Below are 27,984 nucleotides of genomic sequence, written 5' to 3' on the forward strand. Positions count from 1 at the left end.
TTGCACAAACCGTAATCGCGCGCCGTCACCCCGGGCCAATTACAGCCATCCCTCGGCCTGCGCACGCGCAGCAGGAGACGGCCGAGTAATGGAGCGAGGCCGCCTAGGAGACAGCCGAGCTGCGGATGAGAGAAGAGGAAGCCGAGAGCGGAAGTGGAGGAGCGGCCGGAAGTGTCTGGAATCGCATCCTGACTGACCGGCTGACAGGCTTTGACAGGAACGGGAGCTGTGAGGAGTTGGTGGCCATGGAGTTGGGCGAGCTGCTTTACAACAAGTCCGAGTACATCGAGACGGTGCGCGTTCCAGACATCTGCCCTCCCCTTTCCGAGCCTGCGTCCCTTTGAGGCCGGTGCCCCCATCCTGTCCCTGCCACACCCCGGCTCCCTTTGGCGTTTAGTCCGAGATTACCTACCATCACTTAGTGAATGGCCCAGCTTTGTTTTTATTCCTTGCATGGCCAGTTTAGGCTTTTTTATTTATTCCTGATTTTCTAAAGATAAAATGCCTTCCAGAAAGCAGGACAAGTCTCGTCCACCCAAATATCAATAACAACTCCAGGCTTCAGGCCATTCAGAAGGTTTTTTAAAACTATTGTGTCATATTTTATTACTGTGTGCTATAAGACAGTTAGGTCGTTTATAGTCAATACATGATGTTCGAAGTAGGGTAAGTGTTCAGTCAGCGTTGCTATGAATTCTTGAAACTGTGTTATAGGTTGAGTCATTATCCTGGATTTAGCGCTATAAGTATAGAACTGAAACTTGACTCCCCATCTCTAATGTTGTTAGGCTCTAGACTTACCACATCCAAATTCTGGGTCCCTTCCTGGAATCCCTAGTTTGCTAATCCATCCTTGCTTTGATATCCTGTACTCATTCCATTGAGGACTATATGTATGCCTCGTTTCAAGTCCTTTCCTCTACAGTAGCAGCTTACTTGATGAAAACCTATAGCCCAGAATCCAGTCAGTTTGCTCATCCCCATTTTCTGCTCTTTGCTTTCAGGCATCTGGAAACAAAGTTAGTCGCCAGTCGGTACTGTGTGGAAGTCAGAACATCGTTCTCAATGGCAAGGTAAGGGACAAAGCCAGTTCCAGGATGCATACTTTTGCTTTCTTTCCACTAATTATCACATTAGCAGGGCAGATAATATGTTGTCACATCTCCCATTTATCGCCATATGTTTAAAAATTCTCTTTTCTTCGTTCTCCAAATTTTATTGAATACAAAAAAGATTCAATAAAAGGAGGCAACAGAAAACCTTTTTCCCTTTATGCCAGGAACAATATACCATGGCACCCAGAACTGAAATTATTATGAAGTATTGTAGTGTGCCCTAAACTACTGGACAAAAACATAAATAGGCAACAAAATATTTTAGTTTAGAAGCTATAAAGAATAGTAATGTAATTAACTGTTTCGTAATAATGATTCAGCATTAACTGAAACTCTTAAAATTAATTTGAGAATAGTGGGGGCGCCTGGGTGGCTCAGTCCGTTAAGTCTCTGCCTTCGGCTCAAGCCATGATCTTGGGGTCCTGGGATCGAGCCCAGAGTCGTGCTGCCTGCCCAGCGGGGAGCCTACTTCTCCCTCTCCTCTGCCTCTCCTCCTGCTTGTGCGCTTTCTTGCTTTGTGTCAGATAAATAAATAAAATCTTTTTAAAAAGAGAGAGAGATGGGGTGCCTGGGTGGCACAGCGGTTAAGCATCTGCCTTCGGCTCAGGGCGTGATCCCGGCGTTATGGGATCGAGCCGCACATCAGGCTCCTCTGCTGGGAGCCTGCTTCTTCCTCTCCCACTCCCCTTGCTTGTGTTCCCTCTCTCGCTGGCTGTCTCTATCTCTGTCGAATAAATAAATAAAATCTTTAAAAAAAAATTAAAAAAAATAAAAAATAAAATAAAAAGAGAGAGAGAATTGGGAAAGACACTAAACTATGAAACATTTGCAAAATGGAATATGAAAGGCTGAGGATTTGTAATCTGAATAAATTGAAATAGCAGAGAGATGAGTATAAACATGGGAATACTATTAGGACATTTCAGAACCAGAGAAAATATCAAGATATACTTGAACTTGACGAACACTGAAGTCCATAGTTTTTCCTGACATTTTTCTTTGAAATGTTACATCTCTAACTCCAAAGGGAAAACAGTCTCACTATAATCAAGCAATCATACATTTTTTCAGTAGAAACACTCCATTAGCTCATCATGAGATTTAATAGAAAGAAACATAGTTCAATAATTAGGTATAATTAGTAATTATAGACACACTGTTCCTGCACAGAATTGGAAAATTCAGTTAACCCCAGTCTGACTCATTAGCAAATGTGTGAGTTTTTTAGAAATCCCTTAGGTAATTTCAAAACCTTTTTTGTGATTTTTTTAGGGCATATGTTTATTAAATTATGATAAAATATGTGACAAAATTTGCCACTTTAACTGTTTTTAAGTGTACAATCAATCCATTGGCATTAATTATATTTAAATATATTTGGGGTGCCCGAGTGATTCATTTGGTTGAGCGTTCTACTGTTGATCTCAGCTCAGGTCTTGATCTCAGGGTCATGAGTTCAAGCCCTGCATGGGGCTCCACGCTTGATGTGGAGCCTACTTAAAAAAAAAAAAATTCTAGGGGTGCCTGGGTGGCACAGCGGTTAAGCGTCTGCCTTCGGCTCAGGGCGTGATCCCGGCATTCTGGGATCGAGCCCCACATCAGGCTCCTCCGCTATAAGCCTGCTTCTTCCTCTCCCACTCCCCCTGCTTGTGTTCCCTCTCTCGCTGGCTGTCTCTAGCTCTGTCAAATAAATAAATAAAATCTTTAAAAAAAAATTCTATTTACAACCATTGTGCAGTCATTACCACTATCTATTTTTAAAACTTCCATCACCCAGATAGAAGCTCTATACTCATTAAGGAATAACTCCCTGTTTCCTCCCCATCTCCCTACCCATCTCCCCATCCCTACCCCCCGCATCCCGCCTAGTCACTAATAACCTCAGTCCACTTCCTGTCTCTGTGAATTTGCCTGTTCTAAATATATAATATTTGTCCTTTTTTGTCTGGCTTATTTCACTTAGCATAATGTTTTCAAAGTTCATCCCTGTGGTAGGATGTAAACTAGTACATATATACATGTTTACATCGAGGTAAACTATATACATATATAGTTTAGCTTTACTTGGCTTTCTGTTACTTACTTTTTTTACACTCACTTATAATAATCACAGTAGGAAATACCTATCACACTAAGTACCACTGAATTCTGAATTCTGTTTCTAATATTCACTGTGGTTTGTGCATTTTCACTGCTGTGTACAGTTCCATTTATCCCCTCTCCAACTGGTTATTTTGTTCCCAGTTTTTTGTTTTGTCCCTTTCAGAACTGTGAGATTTCTATTTTCCTAAACCGTTATATTGGATGTCACAGTGCCTGTAGGGATAGGCAGGGATCAAGTGAGTAAGGAAGACTGGGTGCCAACAACAGAGAGTGGTGGGCCCTGATGAATTAGAGAATACTTATCCTAGCCAAACTCAAGCTGATTGTTGCCATGTGGGAATATAGGCCTATATTTTCTCAAAAGAAACTGGAGATCTGGATTTTTTTAATGCAAAATGTCCCACTATTCAAATAATAGCATTAAATTTAAGCGATGAAACAGGCTGCATGAGCCAAACAAAACAGGTTTCCAGGTGCAGTTCTTAGACCTCCAGCTCGCCCCTCTGCCTCATCCTTTGTCAAGTTCAGTGAACTCTGCTTTACTACCATTTTCCTCCCTGTGAGGTCCTTATGTACACTCACTTTCATTTTAACATCCTGCTGCCTCTCTTTTGAATTTGACTTCTCATCTTCAGCTCCACTCTTTATGAGATAGGAAACCAGGATGTGAGTCCCTCATGCTAATCTCTTTGACCTCCTGTGATATCTGTTACTTATGTTTTTCATGTTTGCTTCTTCACATGGGAGTGTAATTTAGGCTGCCTGAGGGACTTCTATGGATTTTCTTTATTTCCAGATTAAAATTGCTATCTTTGTTTAAAACACAGTAAAACAAAAACAACCATTACCAAATACTCAGAACTCTTGGTATTCTGCTTTCGTCCAAAGAAAAGAAAGTCATTTTCTCTGATTGTAGATGGAAACATAAACAGAAAACAATGATTAAAGTAAATGAAGGATTTCAGATGAAAGAGTACATACTAGAAACAGATATCTCTTTAAACTTGAGGTAGGCCGTTTTTAAAAAACCACAAGGAACTATAGTCCTTTATAGTCAGCAGCTGATGAGAAATTATCTTTTTACTAGCAGAGGTTTTATAGACCGGACATATGCAGGTGAGATTGGTAAACTCTTCCAAGTATGAGCCCACTTCTTTTTTAGTAATTTCTCAGAGCCCGGTGTTCAGGCTTGTGACGACGTATCTAAATTCACCTGTATTTGAGGTGTTCCCATCTACCTCTCTAACCTGATCATCTGTCCTGGGTCTCAGACCTTCATTTACAACTGCTTGTTGGTCATCCCACAGATACCTCAAATAGCATTTCACAAATGAATTTGTCATCCAGTCCCCAGAATCACTCACCCCATTCTAGACTCTTATCCTCGCCTCTCTTTCTTTCTTTCCCCAATATCTAAACAATAACCAGGTCATATAGATTCTCTTCCCTTTTTTTCTCTATTTTTAACATTTTATAGGAGAACATTTATTTTAAAGATTTTATTTATTTATTTGAGAGAGAGAGTGGGCAAGAGAAAGCATGAGGCAGAGAAAGGGACAAGCAGATACCCTGCTGAGCAGGGAGCCTGATGCGGGGCTTGATCCCACGACCCTGGGATCGTGAGCCAAAGGCAGACGCAGAACCTACTGAGCCATCTGGGTGCTCCTATCGTGGAACATTTTAAAAGTTATCTTTATTGAGACATAATTTACATACAATGAAGTGTACCCATTTTAAGTGTGCAGTTTGACAAGTTTTGGGTTTTTTTTAAGATTTATTTATTTGAGAGAGAGCAAGTGAGAGAGAGAGAATACAAGCAGGGGGTAGGAGCAGAGGGAGAGGGAGAAGCAGGCTCTTGGCTGAGCAGGGAGCTTGACTTGGGGCTCGATCCCAGGACCCTGGGACCATGACCTGAGCCGAAGGCAGACACTTAACCAACTGAGCCACCCAGGCGCCCCTCAGTTTGACAGGTTTTGACTGATGCTTACACCTATGCAGCCACTACTACAATTAAAATATAAAATATTTCCATCACCCTCATTTCCTTGGACCCCTCTGTAGTCAGTCCTCCTATTACCCTTGGCCCCAGAAAACCACTGGTATTAAGACTAATAGAGATTACTTTTGCATTTTCTGGAGTTGACTATATTGGGAATCATGTTCTCTTTGTTGTCAGCCTTCTTTCTCTCAGCATAATGTTTTTGAGATTTATCCATTTGTTTTGTACAGTAGTGGATTAACAATTCATTACTTTTTATAGATGAGCAGTATTATTATGGAACTTTTAAGACATGTACAAAAGTAGAGATAACAGGGGCGCCTGGATGGCTCAGTTGTTGAGCGTCTGCCTTCGGCTCAGGGCGTGATCCTGGCGTTATGGGATCGAGCCCCACATCAGGCTCCTCTGCTATGAGCCTGCTTCTTCCTCTCCCACTCCCCCTGCTTGTGTTCTCTCTCTCGCTGGCTGTCTCTCTCTCTGTGTCAAGTAAATAAATAAAATCCTTAAAAAAAAAAAAAAGTAGAGATAACATAAAATGAATCTTCATATACTCATTCACCAGCTTCTGCAGTTAGCAATATTCTGACATCCTTATTTTATCTCTGTAGCTGCCCCACAAACACATACCTATTTTGACCAGTGGGAGGACAGGGAGTTGGGGTATTTTAAAGCAAATTGCAAAAACTGTATTATTTCACCCATAAATACTTTAATATATATCACTAAGATTTAAAGATTTAAAAAAAATGAGTAGAGTACCCTTATCATGATATATTTTTTAAGAAGCCAGTAATTTCCTAATATCATCTAATCCTCAGTTGATGTTCAATCTTTCTAGTATCTTAACATGTCTTTTTACAGTTGGTTTATTCAAATCAGGATCCAAACAAGGTCAAGTACACATTGCATCTGGTTGATGTATCTCTCAGGACCCTTTAAATCTGTAACAGTTCTTGCCCCCAGCCTGTTTTTCTCCCCATGCCACTTATATGTTGAAGAAACTGGCTCATTGTTCTGTAGAATTTTCAAATTTTGAATTTGGTCAATTCTATTTACATGGTTGTCAAATGCATTCTCTCTGCCTCTCTCCTCCCTCTTAATTAGTAGATCTGGAGGCTTGATCAGATTCCTCTACCTTGTATTTCTCTTTTCTTCATGCACAACTATTGTCGTAGAGAAGGCCCATCCTCTCATTTTACCTTGATCCACTGTTGTAATCTAAAGTGTCACTTTCCCTCCAGTCTTACCTGCCCCTTCACTCAGACTCTAGACTGCTTTCAGAGTAATATTTCCAAAATGAAGATTCAATGTGTTAATCTGCTTAAAAACTGATTCCTTATATCCTCTAGGGAAAAAGCCTAAACTTCTGTACTCAGCGTACATAATGCCTCATAAGGCCTGTTCCCAGCTTACTTTTCCAGCTGTAGCCCCAACCATATGCACTTTTTTTTTTACCCCATTTATTCATTCATTCAAAAGACATTTCCAGAATGCCTACTCTTTACCAAGTACGGGGCATTAATTCCCCCAAACTTCTGAGTTACATTATTCACCACGGAGCCCATCTGGGCAATCATTGGGCAGCTGGATATCGTACCCTGCAGTGTAGCACTTCATTTGAATCCAGAATTTGGGAGATGAACCAGGAGCTCAATAGGCCTACCTCTAGGAGCATGAAGTTGGAGAGAGTCAGTAGTGTTGGGAGATTGGACAAAGGTAGGAGCAGCCTGGATTCTCACTGAGCAAGCAGCCAAGGCTTAAGGGCAGGTAGAACCAAGTGAATCTGAGGAGGTGAGTAAGCTAGGTCAACTACAGGCATTCTCAGTAAAGGTCTGTTTATTCAGTGAGTCCTGTTTTGGGGATATTAAGGGCAAAGCTCATGATATGCTGGGAACATCTTCAACTGAGTCAGTGTTATGAGGGCAGTTCTCTTTACCTTAAAGTTATCCCTTTTGACAGAACATGTGACTCAGTAGATCATAGCATAACTTCAATCAGTGTCTTACCTACTCTTTTTTGTTGTGTTTTAGGCTATGTTGGCAGTTTTGTTAAAATGTGCTTTATTTTGTAGACCATTGTGATGAATGACTGTATTATCCGAGGGGATCTGGCAAATGTAAGAGTTGGACGTCATTGTGTTGTGAAAAGTCGGAGTGTCATAAGGCCACCGTTCAAGAAATTCAGCAAAGGGTATGTCATTTACTTACCTTGTTTTGGTCTTGGGCAAGATGCTGCTACGGGGTGGTGTATTCCGTGTGTTGAGTTGTGGTGTAAGGAGCAGGTCTGTGCTATTGTGTGCATCACTGTGGAAGAATTCACTGTAATGGACACAACTCTGGTGGTGGTCGTCTTAGTCTAGTTGTTCGTTGTTGCCAGAAACAGAATCCACTTGGCAAAGGCAGAGGGGGTTCTGATGAAGAAATTCAGGCATATTTAATGGAATATAAGGGTAGGAAAGGGGCCAGGCCTCACGGGGACTAGAACCTGTAACTGGACAGCTAGCGAGAATCAAGACAACTGTCTGTCACTCTGCCACCAAGACTATGTTGTTTCTTGTCAGTTTTTGTCTCTGCATTTCTGCTTCCCTCTCCTCTCTGTCACTTTGGCTTCATCTTCCCCCTTTTCTCATGGAGCCAACCGTGCTGCCTCAGCCCCTTATTTATGTCAGTTCTCTATTTAGGCTTCAACAGATACCAGCCAAAAATACTAGGTTTTATTTTCAGAATCTTGGCAGAGGGAATCTGATTGGCTCAGCTGGAGTTAAGTGCCCACCCCTGGTCTAAACAGTTTTGACCCAGAGGGCAGGGGCAAGTCAGGCCCGCTGTTCTCTCAGTGGGAGTAAGGATTATCCAGGGAAGGGCATGGACAGGGCAGGAAGACTGTCCACTATGCCTGATGTGCTGGGTTTTTTGTTTTCGTTTTTTGCCTCTCTCCCTCTTTTCCCTCCTGGCTCCTTCCTGTGGCACCGTCTGCATTTCATTGAGTAATTCAGGAAGCATTGATTGTTTTCTTTATGTCAGTCACTAGATTATAAGATGGGTACGTAAAGATGGATGAAATAGCATTCCTGCCTCAAAGTTCTCAAAAACCTAGTGGTAGAAACACTTACATAGGGACACCTGGGTGGCTCAGTTGGTTAAGCGTCTGCCTTCAGCTCCGGGCGTGATCCCGGAGTCCTGGGATCAAGCCTCACATTGGGCTCCTCCGCTGGGAGCCTGCTTCTTCCTCTCCCACTCCCCCTGCTTGTGTTCCCTCTCTCACTGGCTGTCTCTCTCTCTGTCAAATAAATAAATAAAATCTTTAAAAAGTAATAATAAAATAAAAATAAAATAAAATAAAATTCAAGGGCTGACAGTGCTGCTGTTGACTGTGATAAGATCAAGGAATTCATTGTCACGCAAGGGTCCCAGATCAAAAATACAAACGGATTAGGGAAGATTTAAATAAGCTGTAGGTCCAGGGAGGACAGGTAGCATCTCTTACAAAATATTCCTGACAAAATAGAGCACAGGACTAGATAGAGCCAGTGAGCATCCAGCTACTTTATTTTAGTTCTTGTCCAAATATTTTCCATCCCAAGTACTGAAGTTACTTATAAATGTGATTGAAAACCATTGTTAATGACATTTGAGGAATCATGGAGAATGCAATGATGTCAGAAGTCTGGAGAAAACTTACTGACTCTTACTCATCCTTAGTCTTGGCTTGAATGTCACTTTTTTTTTTAAAGATTTTATTTATTCATTTGAGAAAGAGAACAGACGAGCAGGGCCACGGGCAGAGGGAGAGAGGAAGCAGACTCCCCACTGAGTGCAGAGACCAACACAGGGCTCCATCCCAGGACCCTGAGATCATGACCTGAGCCGAAGTCAGATGCTTAACTGACTGAGCCACCCAGGCGCCCCTTAATTGTAACTTTCAATTAAACTTTTACCAAACTTCCAATCTAGGTAAAGTTTCCACTTATAACTTGGTATTTTTTACTCTGTAGTACTTATCATAGTTGTAATTAATTACTTATATAATCATTTGTTTAATCTCTCTTTTCTTGATTGCAAGCTCCTCGTGGGCCGGATAGTGTCCTTTTTGCTTGCCAGTATATCTCCAATTTCTAGCACAGAGTCTGGCACACAGTAGGCACTCAGTAAAATCAGTGAATATTGCAAACTCTTGACATGTTGAATGGTAGAAAATATATCCCAGGAACTGATGTCAGTCCCCTACAACACTGTAGGGCAGATTATCGAAATTGTGACCTGCGAGCATTTCCAAGGAGGCAGGAATGAGTAAGACATGCATTCATTTGGTGCCAGCTCTTTTAGCTTGGAAGGTCTCACCGCTTCTGTCTTGCTGTTTCCTTGCACACTCCTTGGTTAAATATTACTGCTTTTGAGCTAGTAATCACATTCATCTTCAACACAGAATTCTCCTAGCCTGAGGATTCCTTCCTTTTTGGGAGCTGTCTTATTAAGACAAGATGATGAAGTTGAGAGTACGATCAGCAGTTCTATAAACCTTGATCAAAAGCAAACCACCTTGACATTTTTTGTTGTTGTTGTTCATCTTCTCTTCCTTCTCTAGCGTTGCCTTCTTTCCTTTACATATCGGGGACCATGTCTTTATTGAGGAAGATTGTGTGGTCAACGCAGCTCAAATTGGCTCTTACGTTCACGTTGGCAAGAACTGTGTGATTGTGAGTATGACATCTTGGCTGGCTAAATGGCCTCACTGCCCCTTCAGCTCCCATCCCTCACGTCAGTGGGCCTCCACTTCTGTGGCCAAGCAGGGTAGAAGTAGTTTCTGGTCTACTGGAATTATTATTGGATTTGGAATTTTCTAGGCATTAATAATCATGGCTAAACTTTATCTAACATCTTCTGTATGATGTTAAACTCTTGCCTTTGATTTTTTCATTTGACCCCCATAACCATTCAAGGGTAATAGTTACTGTTATCCCTATTTGCAGACAACAAACCTGAAGACCTTAGAAATTAGGGGATTTGACAGGGCTATGAAGTGGTAGAGCTGGGATTTGAACCCAGACTGTATGAATAGCCATGCCTGCTCTATGGCCTACCTGTTGCTTTACCTCCAGGATCATCCAGTCTAGTGGGGGCAACAGGCATGACATTAGGGGAACTGCAAGTAGTTCAGGGTGATGGGTGTGCAGGGTACAAGTGGGCCCTTGTTCAGTGGACATGTGGGACCCTGGTCCACAGGAGCCTTGACATCTACTCATTTCATCTGGCCAAGGCTTTACAAAGTTGAATTTCTCAGTATTTCATAGATGAAAGCTTGATTGCAGATGGGGTTTATGAGAACATCCTAGGCAGGAATGTTAATAACCAGAGCTAAACTGCCTTAAGGGTTAGGGAAAACTTTTCCTATATTTTAAATTTGTACCCAAATCCTAGCTTCTAGGAAAAACCAAGGACTTTTCATGTTTTTAAATGGCTGTTCCCATTAATACAGAGGCAGCTTTCTGTTCTGGATAATACTCAAGTATAAAATACCTGTAGAAACTATGCGGTCACATTCTGTGAGCCATGAGAGCACAGCAAAGATGAACCATGCAGTGGAGAGCCACATTGCTGCAGAAAACATCCCAATCTGACCTGTTACTCGGAATGAAAGGAAGTAGTGGTTTTGCCAAATATTCTCCTCCAGAGGAGTCCCTTCGTGTATCTTAGAGACAGAGCGTCTTTCGTTTGGCATGATGTTGAAGAAAGGGGGAAAATCGTGAAACCCATCCTGTCCCCTCATTCTGTGTGACAAAAGCAGGCTTTCTAAGCCATGGCTGGATTTTTCTGATATTTTCTTTAGCAAAATGATGACATCCTCATAGTAGCCTAGTGTGTTAGCCCTGTCCTTTATCCCCAGAGCTAAATGTCTGAAACGTTAAAGTTCAAATGCTCTTCCCAGTACTTAGGGAGCTCTAGTCTTCTTGTCCCGTGCTCTGCTTTTTCGTGCCTTCAGTTCAGATATAGTCACTGTTGGGTATTGGCGTACCTACTTGCTGAGCCTTTTACAAATTCTCAAGTAATCTCAGGAGAAAAATTCTTTTAGAACTCTTGAATCTCGGAGCTAGCAGGGACTCTTTTAGAGTCCAGCCGTCCCCATGACCCGCAGATCCTTCCAATAGCACCCATTTGGTGGTCTACCTCCTGTTCGGAAGTGTGAAGATACAGGTGTCAGGCAGAGTTGCCCAGATGTCTGCAGGAAAGCCTCACGGGCAATCTTCATGGGCACTGTTACCGTGCTGTGAACTTTACATTTATTGTCTCTAATCCTCACAGAGTCCCTGCGGGTCTGGTTTTACGTCCTGTTTCCCAGACGTGGAACCCAAGGCTCAAAGATGCTGAGTAACTTGAATCAGGAGATATGCATAGCTGTAATACTGGCAACATGGAGTTCTTCACTCTTCCTTGGAAAGTCCTCCAGGAAAGAATAAAGAAGAGGTTTCAGCTTTTAACTTCCTCATCTATTGCCAGTGCACTCATGCCTAGGAAGTACCCGTGTTTTGACTTTTGCTGCTATTTAATTGATCAGCTTGCCCAGAATGTTCTGGAAGCTGATTCAGCATCATTTGCCTGAGTGGGCAGAATGGCTATCTAGTGGACGCAGCAGGTGCCTCCAGGCTGGATGGTGGCCAGTGGTACATAGAGGAAGTTTTATTCACACTGTTCTTCTTTTCCAGGGCCCTTTGTCTACAGATGCCCTCTGTGTGAATGCGTCATGCCTCATGCAGCACATTCGGCTTCTCTCCATCCAGTGCCCCTTGTGCTTAGTTGGAATTATTAGGAGCTTAGGTGTCATAGGATGTCTTTGAGTTAATTTGGGAGTCACAGGGGAGCTGGCCAGCTGTTGTATTTTAGGAATTGCCACTAGCAGGTAATTCATGGGAGACAACTTTCAGAATGAACGGGAAGCTGCGGTCATAACTTGTTTCTGAGCTACAGGTAGTACCAACTATTGCCAAGGCTTTTATCCACCTCACGAGAGACAGCTTAGTGGTCGCTTAAAAAATTCAGACCTTCGAGGTATAAGCTTTCTAAAAAGTTCGTTTGGCATTCTACCTGGAAATTCCTGGAAATACATACAATTTGGGTATTTATTAATAATGGGGACATTTTTAATACAACCAAATCAAAGTATCTTTCATACTCTTTGGTAAAACCTGAGATGAGGACAGGTTAACATTGTCCTGATGTTATTAGGGATTCCACATTGTCAGCCAAGTATGTTTTATCAGATCCTCTGACCAGAACACAAGTGAACTCTCAGGCCCTGGTGATGTAAATGCAGTCAGTGAAGACCGAAACTTTCACTTACCCAGCAGGTAGTCTGAGGCACAACTTCAATCTGTATAGAGAAGAAGCCTCCCCTCTCCCTTAACCCAGGAAACAGATGGATCTACCAGACCTATTTCTTGCCCTCAGAATGCTGTGGGTGATGGAGAATTGAAAAGTGGCAGCGGTGGGTAAAGTCAAGCATAAAGCTTGGCCTAAACCTTCAAAACAAGCCTATTGGCTAATATGAACCAAGAGTACAGAAGTAGATCCTAATGCTCTGCACAGGTGGCTCCAGGCGTTCAGTTGATGTCATGAGAACTAGTCTCCTTCTCTTTCCCGCTTTCCTCTGGGAGGCTCTCAGGCAGGTTCTTCCCTCACGGAAACAAGACAGCTGGTTCACATGTCTGTCCTGTCCTCTAGAAACCCTGCTGGAAAGAGCTTCTTTTCCCGGTAGTCCCAGCAGAAGCCTTGATGTTGAGATTCATCAGACTGATTTGGCTCATTCCAGAAACCAGTCCTTGTGGCCAGGCTTGGGGTTTGGGATTAGGATAGGGGACTGTGATGGGCAGAGGGGTGTTACCAAGGACAATACAGGTTCTGTTACCAGAAGAAGGGGGATCAAATGTTGGACAAGCAAAAAAGTAGATGTCCACTAAATTTAAGAAAAAAGAAAATTGTACAACTCTTGGGAGACTGAATTTCAGTCAGTAATACCTAAGATAACCTGAAATGTTCCTAGAATACAACCCCTTCCCCAGGTTCATGCGCACACGTGCGCACACACGCACATACACATACACACACACACACACACTCTCATACACCCATACCCCTATCTCCTCCTGCTTGGCAGGTGCGACCTGAAGTAGGGAATTGTGGCCAAACCTCTTGTCATTGTCTCTGCCTATTGTATGATATCGTGAATGGAGAAAATATAAAATAGCATGCCATGCAGTAGATCAGGCAACTTTTACTCGAGCTTTTCCTGCTTTATTTCCTAGTAACAAGATTTTAATTTCAGGGGCGCCGGTGTGTGTTGAAAGACTGCTGCAAAATTCTTGACAACACAGTATTACCCCCAGAAACTGTGGTGCCACCGTTCACCGTCTTCTCAGGCTGCCCAGGTAAGCTTGGGTGTTGATTATGAAAGCTCAAGCTGATTTTCTATCACAAAAGTAACGCATGCAATTTTTATCTGACAATGTATTGATCTAGCTAATTTAAAAATTCTGCTACAGATTACCTAGAAATGTTATCTAAAATATAACCAGTATCTTTTTAAATGCACAATTGGGTTCACAAGGAAATTTCAAGGGTCAGAAACAAAGAGGAAACTAAACCTACTTTATAAGCATGGTTAGGTTTGGTTAGGTTTATGCATCTTCATAATAGAGTGGTTTAGGGTTTGATACTCCTGTGGGGATGCGAGAGAAAGCCTTGTATGGCAGAGAGACCCTCTTGAAGGGTGATCTCTCAGTAAAAGTTGATCTAGAGTCAACCTGCGACCAATACAGGAAAAGTACAAAGAAGCAAGACTCTCTTGGCCTAGGCTCTGGATGGAAAAGGAAAAGTCTCTCCAGAGATTTCTAACAATGGCTTCATGTTGGTTGGGGTTTTGAACTTACACTTCCCACACTGCCCAGGAATGCCCAAACTGAAAAGTTGACATAAAACATGGTCTAAGACCAACGATAGCTCTAGGACAACTGAGAGAAGCAAATACACCCCCTCACGACCTTGGCTGACAGAATGCCCTCAGGTAAAGCCCTCATGACCTCAGCATTCCCAGTGGCCAAACACGTGAGCAAACAAGTGATACACGCTCCTCCTAGAAAACTTAGAAAACACAGAAAAGCAGAAAGAAGAAGAAAACCTCATGTCCCCACCCCCACCCCAAGGCAGTCTCTTTTCTTCTCTATGTGGTTTTACGTAATTGAACTCAACGCAGTGTGGACAGAAGCACACCAGAGATTCACAGATGGGCGATGCTATGTAGCGAGTGATTTGACAACATATGAGATGTACCCCGGGTGGTTTAGTTGTTTTTCCAATTAAAAAACTCATCACTCAGATCATTGACTGTGAGTTTCAAAGATGTACAAAATCATCCACTCAGATTCTTTGGGGAGAAAATAGGCTGTTCTGCTGTTTTGTGCACCTCTGCATTTGCAGAGGAGGGAGAGCCCTGCTGAGTGATTCTCCCTATATTGGGTTCCCACTGTGAGAAAGTATCATCATTCTTAGCAAATGAAGATCAGAACAACCCCAGCAGTTGTTCTAGGTTGATTGTCAGACCGGTATCTGATCTGAAGTGAGAAGTATATTGCCAGAGAAATATCTTAATATCTTTTAACTTATTCAGGGTCCTTAGAACCAACTCTGGTCTTTGGGCATTGATGGCCGAGGCAGGGAGGCACTACTTGGTATTTGAAATCCAAATAAGCAGTGTGTTTGGAGGTTCTGATGGAGGATTCAAGCTGCCTGAGGCCTTAGAGATCATTGTGTAGATGGGGAAACTACAGCCTAGAGAGATTGGGTTGTGCACAGGGTCAGAACTGGTTCATGGGAAAGCCTTGACTAGCTCTTAAGACCCCTTATTTGGAGTCCAGTACTTTCTGCACTGTGGCAAGATACTTCCCATGTTAGTTTTCAGTAGTTTCACAAACTAATGCTAACCATCTGGATACTGCTGTTGGCAGTCTCCATCTTTAAGAAAGAGGCCTAAGGTTGTAAGACAACTGGCACATTTTTGGAGGGCTCCACTGAATGACACTGAGTAGTGGAACAAAATGAAAGGCAAACCATCCAGAAGGAATCTGGGTCAGGAACCAAAATGCCAAAACTGCTTGTAGGAGTCAGACAGAAGTGATTGAAGTGACAGCCTATCCTGGCTGGCAAGAGTACAGACCTAACATTCTAAGAACTTCCGATAGTTCATGAGGAGCTGAAAGTCTGAAGATCTATGTGATATCTCTGAACTTTTAAGTGTTGGCTGCTAACTTTTTAAAAAGATTAAATACTGCACAGACCAAACATATGTTTGCAAATCTAACACAGGCTGCTGGTTTGTAAAAGGTGCCTGTGAAAATTTCATACTTTTTAGACCTTTTTCTCTATCTACCTATTATTTTCTCTCTATATATATATATGCAAGTGTATGTGTTTGTTTTGTATGTATACTAATACGCAGGTGTGTATACGTATCTGTGTATATATATGTACTTATGTATGTAACAGATACATAAAAGTGTTTACACCTGTATAAACAGATTTGCACTTTCTATTCTGTTTGAAAATTTGCTTTCTTAACAGTGTATCTTGGGCATCTTTTCTTGTCAGTATGTAGAGATTCCCCTCACTCCTTTTCATGGTTGCATGATTTTCATTACATAAATGTACCACAGTGTAACTGATCAGTTCCCTGGTATAATGGATCATTAGACATTATACCTGGTTTTTCGCTATTAGAAACTTTGTACATATATTGTGCATATATTGTTCAGTTGAGCAAGGTTGTTTGTAGGATAAATTCTTAGAAGTTGGATTGTCATGTCACAGGGTATGAACTTTTTTCCAAAATTGCTCTTCCAAACAGTTGTACGAACGTATGCTTCCGCCCCTAGTTGGTGAGAGTGCCTCTTCCCCCAGAAATCCTTAAATACAGTTTTTTTGTCTTTCGATAGGTATTTCTGTTCTACTCCGGTCCACGATTTGTCTGTATGTAGCAGGTTTGGGGATTGGATTCAGTTTCATTGTATGAACAACAGAGCAGTTTCTCACCTCAAGGGGTGCTCACCTGGGCTTGCCCAGTAGGTGTCACACCAGAACCCAGGAGATGGACAAATCCTTGTCTGGAACAATCTCCCATGTAGTCAGAGAGGCCTTAACTCTTCAGATTATGCAATAATGTACGAACCTCTTTTACCTGGAAGATATTTATCCATTTGGGGAATCATATTATTTGTCTCCCCCCCACACAAAAATACCATCTTGAAGATATGGTCAGTAGAAATATTCTGCTGTCAGGCCTAGCATTTCAATGCTCATGAGTAAAGAAAAGGGCCCTGTAGGGGTTTAAACAGAAATCAGAGCTGCTGGCCTCCCCCAGCTCCATTTGGTTGACCAGGTCTTTCTTTCCCCAGGACTGTTTTCAGGGGAGCTCCCAGAATGTACCCAGGAGCTGATGATTGACGTCACCAAGAGCTACTACCAGAAGTTTTTGCCCTTGACACAGGTCTAATGTCTCTGCCTCATGTCTCGAATTCACTTGAGCTCTAAGATGAACTTGGGGACAAAGTGAGCCAGCCAGCATCTACAAAGAGCTCTTGTGTCTTTGATACCTTCCACCTTCTTTTTTTGTTTGTCTGGTTTTGTTTAATTCTTTAGAATTTCTCAATCCTTCCAGGTTCTAAGCTCTTAAGACTTTAGTAACAGAATGTCTGGAGGAGTTGTGTCCAAATGCTGTGCTTAAACCTTATCTATTAACGATCCCTTTGTACCATTATCTGTAGAACACAGAATCATCTGTTCCCAACACTCCCACCCCTTGGTCTTGTGGATGATGGGATTCTACTGAAACAGGTCCACAGAGCAGAGCACTGTCCCAGCGTGGAGGTTATGGAACTGGTCTGCTCACGGCCATTAGCTGCCCACAGTGAACACTGCTCACATGGGTCGCTCCCAGCTTTCCTGAGCTAACACATTTGGCCAGTTGCCACAATTGCTCATGGTCTTGGGGGGAAAAGTGTGTGTGACTTTTCAGAGCCCAGATTCCTGTTGGCGACTAAAACTTGAAGGGAGGGGTGGTTAACATTTCTCTTCTTCCTGAAATGACCTTAAGTGTCATTTTAACCCAGGGTGATTCATAAAAGACTTTCTAGCATTCTATTCTAGGGCCTTTGGCTTTCACTAGAAGGGGGGCCCTCAGCACCCAGATTTTATTTTTGCAAACACCCAGGCATGAGTCTGCCATGTGGATGGACTAGTCTGGCAGTCACTCCTTGCCTCACAGTATTTGGAGGCAACAGCATATGCCTTATTTCCTTGAAGACGTAGCATTTGTGACACTTGTCCTCTGGCCTAGAGCCATTCATCCACTCTGTATTTGCCATAAACCTCACAGTTCAGACCAAAATATCTCTCCTGGGCCCAATCACATATATACATGGGGGCCTCTTAAATCATTCTGTGGGCACAGAGCCCCAAGGAGTAAATGAAATTACCAGTGCTGTTCTTAACCATCTCCTGGGTAATAACACAACCCTGCCTGGTTCTGCTCCGACCTCTTGGTCTGAGAGGGAGATTTAGAAGGGAAGGTCTGAGAACCTTGGCTTTGCTTAATGCTCTGATTCTGCTCTGAACGGGGTAATATGGTTCAGCCTTGAAGGTTAGGATCTAGCAGGAGCTGGCCGGACTTAATATGTGGTTGTGGGGTTTGTTAAAATGGCTATATGTAATGATCTCCTCTAGGTCAATGTAAAACCGTTTTCCGGTTTGTCTTTTTTTTTTTTTTTTAATGCATTAAAAGATAGACACGTGAAACAAATCATGTGAAGGTGATCCCTCTCCCCCTCCGTGACGGCTACGTCACATCCTCGGCCACTTCCCTCCATGCCTGGTGCCCTGCTACAGACTTTACATTCACTGGTCTCTTATGGCTCATGCCAACCCAGTAAGGGGGATGTTATTCCCATTTTACAGATGAGAAGACACTCAAAGATCTTAGATAACTTGGTCCAGTCCCTACAGTGATGAAGTGGCTGACCCAGGGGTCACACCCATGTCTTTCTGGCAGCATAGCTGTGTGATTCAGTTCTGTCCTGGTAAGATGAGACTAGGCTTGCCCTTGGAGCAAGCACATCTGCTATGCATGCTGTCTGATACCAGTAGTCTGTGATGGTTGCAGGTTTTTTTGTTTTGTTTTGTTTTTTGTTTTGGGGTTTGTTTTTGTTTTTTTGTTTTGGTCATTTCCTGGCATCTCCCCCAGCTCCCTTCTCCTTGTGTGCCACCATAAAGACAAATCTTGGAATTGACAGAGCTTTGATATGTCTAAGCTAACCTCTCGTTAGCTAGTGAGATCTTCCAGAGCACGTCCAACAGATTACCATCCAGGAATACCTCTATAAGGAAGCTGACCGCCATGCAACTGACTGTACTTTTTTTTTCAATTTATCCTTTCCAGCTTCATTGAGAGGTATTGACATATCATTTTTTGACAGCCCATTTTATTGTGACAATGAAAATTAAGAGAAAGTGGGATTGTTTAAAGCCCCTTAAACATGATTTTTAAAGCCTTAAGTAACTCAAGTACATGATTGCAAAAATCCAATCCAGTTAGTAAAGAGGGAACATACAGTGCAGTAGAATTTCCCGATCTAGAATCCCCGTTCCACGTTCTAATTCCCAGAGGCAACTAGAACAGTTTTGGGTCTCTCCTACCAGAGAGTCTGCGGGCACAAGCAGATAGATACGTATACCTTAGCCTCTGCATGCATACAAATGCGAGCACACGGTGGATGTGCTGTTCTCATCTTGCTGCTTTTACTTAACGATGTGCCTTAGAGATTGTTCCATATTTGGCACATACAGGTGACAAAAATAGCAATTGCTAATATTTATAGAGTGTTTACCATGTACCAGGTACTCTTCTGGCTTCTGTACATTTAGTAACTTTTTTTTTTTAAGATTTTTTTTATTTATTTATTTGACAGAGATAGAGACAGCCAGCAAGAGAGGGAGCACAAGCAGGGGGAGTGGGAGAGGAAGAAGCAGGCTCATAGAGGAGGAGCCTGACGTGGGGCTCGATCCCGGAACGCCGGGATCACGCCCTGAGCCGAAGGCAGGCGCCTAACTGCTGTGCCACCCAGGCGCCCCGTGTACATTTAGTAACTTTTTAATAAAACCACCATGAGGTAGGTACAGTTACTCTCCTCAAGGAACAGGAGGTTAAGTAAAGTGCCCAAATTTGCATACCTGATATGACAGTGAGTCAAAGCATTCTGTCTAGAACCCATACTTTTTGATTTGATTTGAGAGAGCACAAGCAGGGGAAGGGTCAGAGGGAGAAGAAGAAGCAGGCTCCCCTCTGAGCAGGGAGCCCAACTCAAGGCTCGACCCCAGGACCCTGAGATCATGACCTGAGCCAAAGGCAGACTTAACCAACTAAGCCACCTAGGTGCCCCTGCCACCCATGCTTTTAATCACTATGCTGGGATTTCTCCCTGCTATAATACCTTTCATTGCCCCAAATTGTATCATCTGGCCAACCCTCGCTGTACAGAGAACTGAGAAAGTATTTTGCTTTTTCAGGCAGGCAAGGGAAAGGGATTTGGGAACAGGTATTGGATGAACCATCCAACAGTGTCTGCCACAGACAGGAAGCCCAGTGCTCCCTCTGAGAAGACTGTCTCCTTGCAATGTGCCCTGTTGTCTTGTAGCTGCAGTTGTGGTTTAAGAAGCTGAACGGGAGCAGGTTTCATGGGAGAATTGTCTTGCTTGCAGTCAAGAAATAGTGTCTTAAAATTCCATACCATATGTTTGGCACTCTATAGAGGAAACTGCAAGCTGGATTAGACAAAAATCCAGTTAGACTGCTTTGTTGCAAGTGACAGAAATCCAGCTTGAGTCAGTTTAAGTAAGAACGGGGTTTTATTGGCTTACACAACAAATCATGGAAAAGACTAGCTTGAGAGGCAATGCAATAAGAACCTTGGGCAAGTTAATCTCTCTGCCCTGTATCCTAAGCTGTACAACGGGAATGACAATAGTACCCTCACAGAATTGGTTTGGATTAAATGAGCTACCATATGTAAACATTAAAGATAGCTCCTAGCACTCTGTAAGTAATAATATTATCATTGCAGGGACACGCCCTGAGCCGAAGGTTTACATCCAGAGATGTAAACCCCATATAGCTCTTCGTTTTCTATATCTTTTTTTTTTAAGATTTTATTTGTTTATTTATTTATTATTTATTATTTTTAAAGATTTTATTTATTTATTTGAAAGAGAGAGAGCACACGCAGGGGGAGTGGCAGGCAGAGGGAGAGGGAGAAGCAGGTTTCCTGCTGAGCAGGGAGCCGGATGCAGGACTCGATCTCAGGACCCTGGGATCATGACCTCAGCCGAAGGCAGATACTTAACTGACTGAGCCACCAGGTACCCCTGTTTTCTATATCTTTTTCACCTGCACATTAATAAAGGTACAGATTAGACTGCTATAACAAAGACCATGGAAATACCACGGTTGCAACAAGTTAGAAGGTTATCTCTCTCTCACCTAACAATGCAGAGATAGGCAGGTTGTTCAGGGGAAGTAGGTGGCTGGGCCCCATGAAGTCATCAAATACCCAGGCTCCTACTATCTTGTCACATAGCCACACTTAGCTACAAGGGAGGCTGCTGTAAATTTAGTCACTGGCTGGGTAGCCAAAACTCTGAGGAAGGAGATTCTAACAGTAAAAGGGAGAGGGGGAGATTGGACATAGGGAGATAATAAGCAAGCTCTCCCAGGCCTGTGTGTTGGCTTCCTTTTCTCCTGCTGCAAGGAGGCTTTCTCCAGGCATTGGGGCACGTGACAGCTGATAGCTCCAGACTTGTACCCTCCCAGCTTGATGACCCTGAAAGAAAGGCTTCTTCCTTCCAGTTCTAATTTGGGGAAGTCCCACAGAAAGGTTCTCAGTGGCTTCTGGTGAGTCCCATACCCTCTTGGATTAATCACTGCAGCCAAGGCCGTACAATAAATCTGATCTGGGTCATGAGATTTCCTCCATCCCCGCCGTGGTAGAGAAACAGCAGAGTCCATCACCAGAGCAAGGTGCTGGGCAGACAGAAACAATAGCTACTGCAAACAGTGAAAGCGTCTATAATTATGGACTGATACTGTTAGAAAGGCTGTTGACCGTCTTAAGTGTCCTAGGAAAGGCCAGCTGGACTCTGTCTCCATGGTGGCTCTCACCCCAGGGACAATCAGATAATAATAATTATCACCAGATAATTACCTTTAAAACCCCAGAGAAGAAAGTCTCTTTGTCCTCATAATACTCCCAGAAGAGCAGACCGACAGGAGAGACCTCGGATGGGACTCTTTCCAGTTGGCTTAGGGTAGAAGGGTGATTCACTGGCTTGTGGAGTTGATAAGGCCAGGGCCAGATGGGGCTTCAGGCCATAGTCTAAGACTCACAACAGCATCATCAGGGATCTGTCTCTTCAGCTCTTGACCCTGCTTCCCTCTGAGCTGGCTTCATTCTCAGGCTTCACGAGTGACCCTGCAGCTCCACTTATTGGTAGAAAGAGCTCCCCTTCCTTTTTTTTTTTTTTTAGATTATTTATTTATTTATTTGAGAGTGAGCGAGAGCACAAACGGGGAGAGGGAGAGAGAGAAGTAGACTCCCCACTGATCAGGGAGCCTGACGCAGGGCTGGATCCCAGGACTCCGAGATCATGACTGGAGCCGAAGGCAGCTGCTTAACCAACTGAGCCACCCAGGCGTCCCAGGAGCTCCCCTTCCTTGACAAAACCCCTGGACTTGGCTGTCTTTGGCCCAAACCTGGGATGTATCCAGCCTCAAGTAATCATTGTGTCCAGAAAGGTGGGGAATGCACTGATTGCCTAGACCTGGGGCACATACCCACATGGACTGAGAGCTGGCGCCTGGTGGTTGGGGGAAGGGGTGCGATATTACCAGAAGAGGGGATGAATGGATGCTGGGCAGGAAAAATCACCTGCTGTCCACTTCAGGCCTGTTCCTTTTCTCCGGTTGTCTTCACTGTCCTCAGTCTCCCTGCCTACCCTTACCGCCTGTCCAGTCTCTCATTACCCTTGGTCTTATGGGGGGGGGGGTGCCTCGTGAGAGGTACCTGGGCCTGGCACAGAGAAGATGCTGGTTAGCGAAAGTGGAATGTTCAATAAAGAGCCATTTAGAGGATGCTCCTCTGCCTGGAACTGCTTCCTCGTGGACCCCATAGCACCTTGTGGAGGGTCCCTTGTCAAAGTCTAGATAGAATTCTAGTTATGTACTTGTGTTCTTATCTGAGCCCACCCAGCTGTGAGCTCCTGAGGAGTCAGGTGTGCACCTGTGGGTATCCAGCACATACTTAATGGGGTGATTGCGTGGATGTGAGGCCCTCCTCCACTGAGTCCCTCTCCAGCCTAGATAAGTCTCATGTTGCGGGATCCCTGGTGCAGGCAACAAGGTTGAATGACTGACTCGTGTGCCTCCTATTGACTGATTCTGTTGCATGTCGTTGCACAGCACTCCCGTGGTTAGTTGGGATCTGCAGTGGCTTCTGAATTAGTCACTTCTGCATGGGCCATTTCACTTAGAGCCTAAGGCCACAGTTCCTTCTTAGTCGCTCTGACCCATGTGGCTAATGACAGACTTGAAGTGACTCAGACAAACATTGCTTCTATTTAGTACATCCTTGGAAGTTTCTCAGCTATAAAGAAGGGATCTTGGTAGCTAGGGAGGCCTTTCTTGGTGTATTGATCTGGCCAGTGAGAGCCCACAGGGGTCTAAAACATGGAGCCCCAGACATTTCTTACTTGCCCTCAGCCCATCTCCAAGGCATATTGGCAGTAATGTACCCGGTTGGTTGCCTTGGGTGATCAGATCTAGCTGGCTGGTCCCCTGAGGGTACCTTCTTTGGAGCCACAAGGCCCCTGTAATGACATTGGCAGTGTTGAGACAAGGTGTTAAAGCTTGGTTATTTCAAAACAGCTGTCAGCAAAGTATCCTGCCAGCTTGGACCAGTTTCTGTAAATCCATGATCACTGGAACTCTTCCAAAGCCCCCAGAAGTGGCCTTTTGCTTTTCTAGAACATACATTTACTGCCTGTAGGGCTACGAAGGTGTGACCCTGCCCACTTGCTGCATCTCTCATGTACTCATTTAACAGTTACCTGTTGAGCCAGTGCTGGGTGCCAGGCCCTCCCTTACTTAGCTCCTGGAGATAACGGTGGAGAATAAGATGGAGCCAGACCCTGTCTGGAGGGATCTTACAGATTAGTAGGAGAGAAAGCCAAGGAAACAGAGTTCTCTGATGGAGGCCTGGGGGCCCTTTTTTCGGGTCATAGTGGTGAAGAGTGTGGGCACTGGAGGCAGGCAGATCAAATCCCGGCCCTGTTGTTTACTAGCCTTGTGACTTTGGGCAAGTTATCTCCTCTTGTGGAACCTCGGATTTCTCATCCGTAAAATGGAAAACATGCATAGGGGTTGTTAGGAGGATTTAAATGCATTCATACGTGTAAAGCAGGAGTCCTGGCTCAGGGTAAGCCTCAATGACTGGTAGGTTTAACAATTATTATTAGGAAGTGATACATCTTGAGTGAAATCCCTCATAGTATAAGGGACAACATTCTGACATATTTTTGAATTTAGAGTAAAATTAAGAACATCTGTTCATTTATAATCAATCCACCATAGAGAAGAGATGGGGAACAGAAATCACCCTTCCTTGCCAGGCACTTATTAGAAAACATTTAATCCTGGGGCGCCTGGGTGGCACAGCGGTTAGGCGTCTGCCTTCAGCTCAGGGCGTGATCCCAGCGTTGTGGGATCGAGCCCCACATCAGGCTCCTCCGCTATGAGCCTGCTTCTTCCTCTCCCACTCCCCCTGCTTGTGTTCCCTCTCTCGCTGGCTGTCTCTATCTGTGTTAAATAAATAAATAAAATCTTTAAAAAAAAAAAAAAAAACATTTAATCCTCTCAACTGTCACAAATGTAGAAATTTTTACAACTCATTATACATAGGAGGAAACTGATCTTCAGAAAGGTTAAGTAAATTTGTTCGATGTCACACAGCTAATTAACGACTGAGCTAGAATCAAAGCCAAGTCTTATCTGGCTGCAAAGTCCACGTTTTATGCGGTTCCCCAATATCCTGGGCCTCCAAAGCACTTGGCTCTGGGGAGGATCCTTGCTGCCCAGTCAGTTAACATTTGTTTTCCTGAAGTTTTTGCTGGTGGGTTGGCCACAGCTACTTTCATGATGCACTCCGACCCAGACCCTGAAGTGAGGAGAGTTAGCACAGGATGTCTCTGCTTCCCCAAGGAGAAGAGATGGCTTGTTCTTTATCTCCAAGTCCATTGGCCATCACACAGATGGTTCATGTATATGAAAATCATCCAAATGAAGAGACACAAGAATGGAGTCCACACCCTCTCTGGCTTTCAGACCTTGGGTCTGGACATTCAGCCCTGGTCTTTCTGGGCCGCACCATCATACCACTTTTCAGCTGTATTCATCTCAACGTTTGGTGTCTGCTGGGCACGCTTTCTGACTTTGCATGGGAGCAGTGAGAGCCTGTGGAAGCAGTAGGGCCAGAGGAAGGGGAGAATAAGGAAATCTGAGACTCAGGAACTGCAAGGCCTCTTGGAGACCCTGAGCTCTCTGGGAATAGCCACAGAGTCTCTTTATTTCAATAATCACAACAGCAGGCATGACCCATGTGCCCGGTGTGTTTGAAGTGCTGTCCTCACAGAAGTCTTCACAAGAACCTTTGGAGATAGGCACATCCCACATAGAATCCTAAGAGATGGGCACTATAATTATCCCCATTTTATAGACGTGGAAGTAGAGGCACAGAGAGGTTAAGTAATTTGCCCAGGGTCACACAGCTAGTAAGGGGAGGAACTGACATTAGAACCCGGGATTCTCTAGTCCATGAGTTTAAGATATACATCATACTGCTTTTTGGTAGGCAGGGAGGGAGTGAGTGAACAAATGAGTCTGGGATAGGTGGCTAGACAGACAGACAAGGCCCCCAGAGGCACCATGAGGGGTACTTTGAAGTTGGCAGAGTTGGATTGCAATTCTTGCTCTGCCACCTCCTGCCTACAGGACCTGGGGCAGTAACCTAATGCAGAAGTGCTCATTTCCTCATCTCCAAAATGGGAATAAGGTCTTTGTGAGGATTCAGGGAGATCATCTCTGTAAAGCCCTTAGCCCCATACCCGGCATCTAGTAAGGGCTCAGTAAGGGTTCACGGACATTCTGCAGATAGATGGTATTAATGTGGCATAATTGGAGCTGTATTGATCGAAAGTCCATTTTGACAAGAACTAGAAAGGAACGTGAAAACCGTTGTTAAAGGTCAGAAGAGAATGAAAGTTTCTTCAATTCTTTATCATTTTGTAAAAAATGTTCCTAAATGGAATAAATAAAATATACATGCAGTGGGTGTTAAGTGGCCTTTGATCCCATTGCTTCAAAGTCTTATCTTATGGGGGGTAGTTTCTACCTCTGCAAAAAAGAGTTAGCACTTCAGGCCTGTGGTTATAATTCTGCCAATGCTAAATTTGCTAGGGGTTTGAGTAAATTTGCAAAGAGAAGAAAAAAAGGGAAGTTTTGAAAAATGACTTTGTATTTTGTGGCTATTGTACCTGGAAATACGATAAAATTGATTTAAAATGCTACATAGTTATAATTTCACAAATGCCAGAGGAATCATCCCAATCAAAGAAAGATGCAAAAATAATTAAATTAAGAAGGTGTTGGTGGGATACAGCTTCCTCCTTTTAGCTACCAGTTGGAGTTTAAATTCCTTGAGTATTGGAGGCAGAACAAGTCTTCAGGACTGATGATTTTTGCTATGATGTGTCTGTTGGAGCCTCTGGAAGGGGAGACAACATGAAAAGAGAGGCAATTTCTGGATGGCAGTGCACATTTGGAATTGGAAAAAGCAGTTAAATTGCCAGTGAGCCCTAGTCAAAATCAAATGTCTGACTTGTGGAGGCCGATGACTGGCCAGTTTGATGCGCATGGTGTTGAGCTGGTCAGTTCGGACTCTAAGCCTGACTACAGGAAGAGGAAGCCTTGCTCACTTGGACCTGGACCATGGCTGTCTGGTACTGTAGTATGTCTTTCTGCAACAAGCCAGAGAGAAGCAGCTGGCTCTCTTGGAATCCCAGATTCACGGATTCTTCTTGTCTGGACGTGAAAAAGCTAAAAACTGCTACAGGCTGCTGGGAGCTGTTTCAGTCCCAGCAGGAGCTTGCTGACCTGGAAGCAGACTCAGACTCCATGAATAGGACTCAGACCCTGCGACCATTGGAGATTTAGGACCCCTCCTGTGGAGCTCTAAAGGATGAAAACCTCCATCTCGGATGCTGGCTGGACCATCAGGCCACACACGCATGCCCACAGAAGAGGGCTTGTTCTCCGACGGGACCATCTAAAATCAAGCTGCTGGTCAGCTCTTCGTCACTAATGTGGAGGCTACCCGCACCCTAATTGTGATCCCTGCCAACAGCCGCACATTGGGGGATGGCACATCACAGGGACTGTGACCTCTCCACCTGCTGTTGACAGACAGACTTTGGCCTTCTTGACCGGGATGTCTTACTGCTGTTGACTTGTGTTCGGCTTTCTAGATTAGTTGCAACTCACCACAGTGGGCTGACAGCCTGATTCTACTTCCTTACTCCACCCACCTCCATCCACACTTAGTAAGGTATGTTCATTATCTGAATGTAGCTGTCTGCAGAGAGGGATCGATCGAGGCTGTTCACTGGATAAAAGGAGCGGGAGGTTCTATAAACCCATTTTGAAATTTTTTTGAAAACTCCAGCTTTCATCCTCATTAGTCAGCTAGGGCTGCCATCACAAAATGCCTTAGACTGGGGGGCTTAAATAATAGAAATGTGTGTTCTCACGGATCCGGAAGCCAGAAGTCCAAGACCAAGGTGTCGGTACATTTGATTTCTCTTGAGTCCTCTCTCCTTGGCTTGCAGATGGCCACCTTCTCATGTGTCCATAGTTGCCCCTAGGTGTTGTTTGTGTCCTAATCTTCTCTTCTTACAAGGATGCCAGTCAGATCAGATGAGGGCCCACCCTAGTGAGTCCATTTGAATTGAATCACCTCTTTGAAAGCCCTGTCTCCCATAGTCACATTCTGAGGTACTGGGGGTGAGGGCTTCAGCCTAGGAATGGGGGGGGGGGGTGTTAGTGATACAGTTCAACCCACATCCTGACCAATTCCCAAATTTGTCTTTCTGGTTAAGTGAGATAAAAATGTTTATCTGCAAAAATGTGTTTGTGCCTCCTGCATACAGCCCTTGCAGATAAAAGGCCAGGAGGAGAAAAGGTGATTGAAAGAATGTTGTTGGGTTGCTAAACTTCGGGGCCTGCAGATTTTGTAACAGTGGATAAAAGTCCTGGCACCTGGGGAGCCTTGGGCAAGTGGCGGGGAGGGCATTTATGATCTTGGTTCTTCAGAACTCTATCTGGAAGCTTTCCCCTCTTCCTGACATAAGACTCCAGAGCTGCCTTTCCACGCGCTGGAGTACTTTGAGTTGCCGCTGAGCCTGTGCTCACATCTAGCAGTGCTGCCTGACAACAGAGGGGCCAGGGTCCTGCACTTCCCACACAGAATGCACACATACGAGGTGCATAAACTTGTATCATGGACAGGCAGAACCAAGGGCTAGTTGGATCTTTCAGACTGGACTGGAAACTCCAGGGCAGGAGGCCGCATGG

General features: G+C 44.0%; 1 protein-coding gene across 1 annotated transcript; it reads left to right on the forward strand.

Moving 5' to 3' along the window:
- The first annotated feature begins 126 nt into the window (after positions 1-126).
- DCTN5 (dynactin subunit 5) lies at positions 127-18,054 on the forward strand. The gene is made up of 6 exons (XM_026515613.4): positions 127-293; positions 1,005-1,073; positions 7,289-7,407; positions 9,799-9,910; positions 13,531-13,633; positions 16,652-18,054. Exons 1-6 carry the CDS (start codon positions 246-248, stop codon positions 16,747-16,749), a joined length of 549 nt encoding a protein of 182 aa, XP_026371398.1. The 5' UTR covers positions 127-245; the 3' UTR covers positions 16,750-18,054.
- The last annotated feature ends 9,930 nt before the right edge of the window (positions 18,055-27,984 follow it).

This window comes from Ursus arctos, unplaced genomic scaffold (assembly GCF_023065955.2).
Source record: "Ursus arctos isolate Adak ecotype North America unplaced genomic scaffold, UrsArc2.0 scaffold_2, whole genome shotgun sequence".
Lineage (NCBI taxonomy): Eukaryota > Metazoa > Chordata > Mammalia > Carnivora > Ursidae > Ursus > Ursus arctos.

Coding starts and splice junctions, on each gene's coding strand:
- DCTN5 (XM_026515613.4), top strand. CDS start 246: ATGGAGTTGGGCGAGCTGCTTTACAACAAGTCCGAGTACATCGAGACG. Junction 294..1,004: donor AGTCCGAGTACATCGAGACG/GTGCGCGTTCCA, acceptor CTTTGCTTTCAG/GCATCTGGAAACAAAGTTAG. Junction 13,634..16,651: donor CGTCTTCTCAGGCTGCCCAG/GTAAGCTTGGGT, acceptor TTCTTTCCCCAG/GACTGTTTTCAGGGGAGCTC.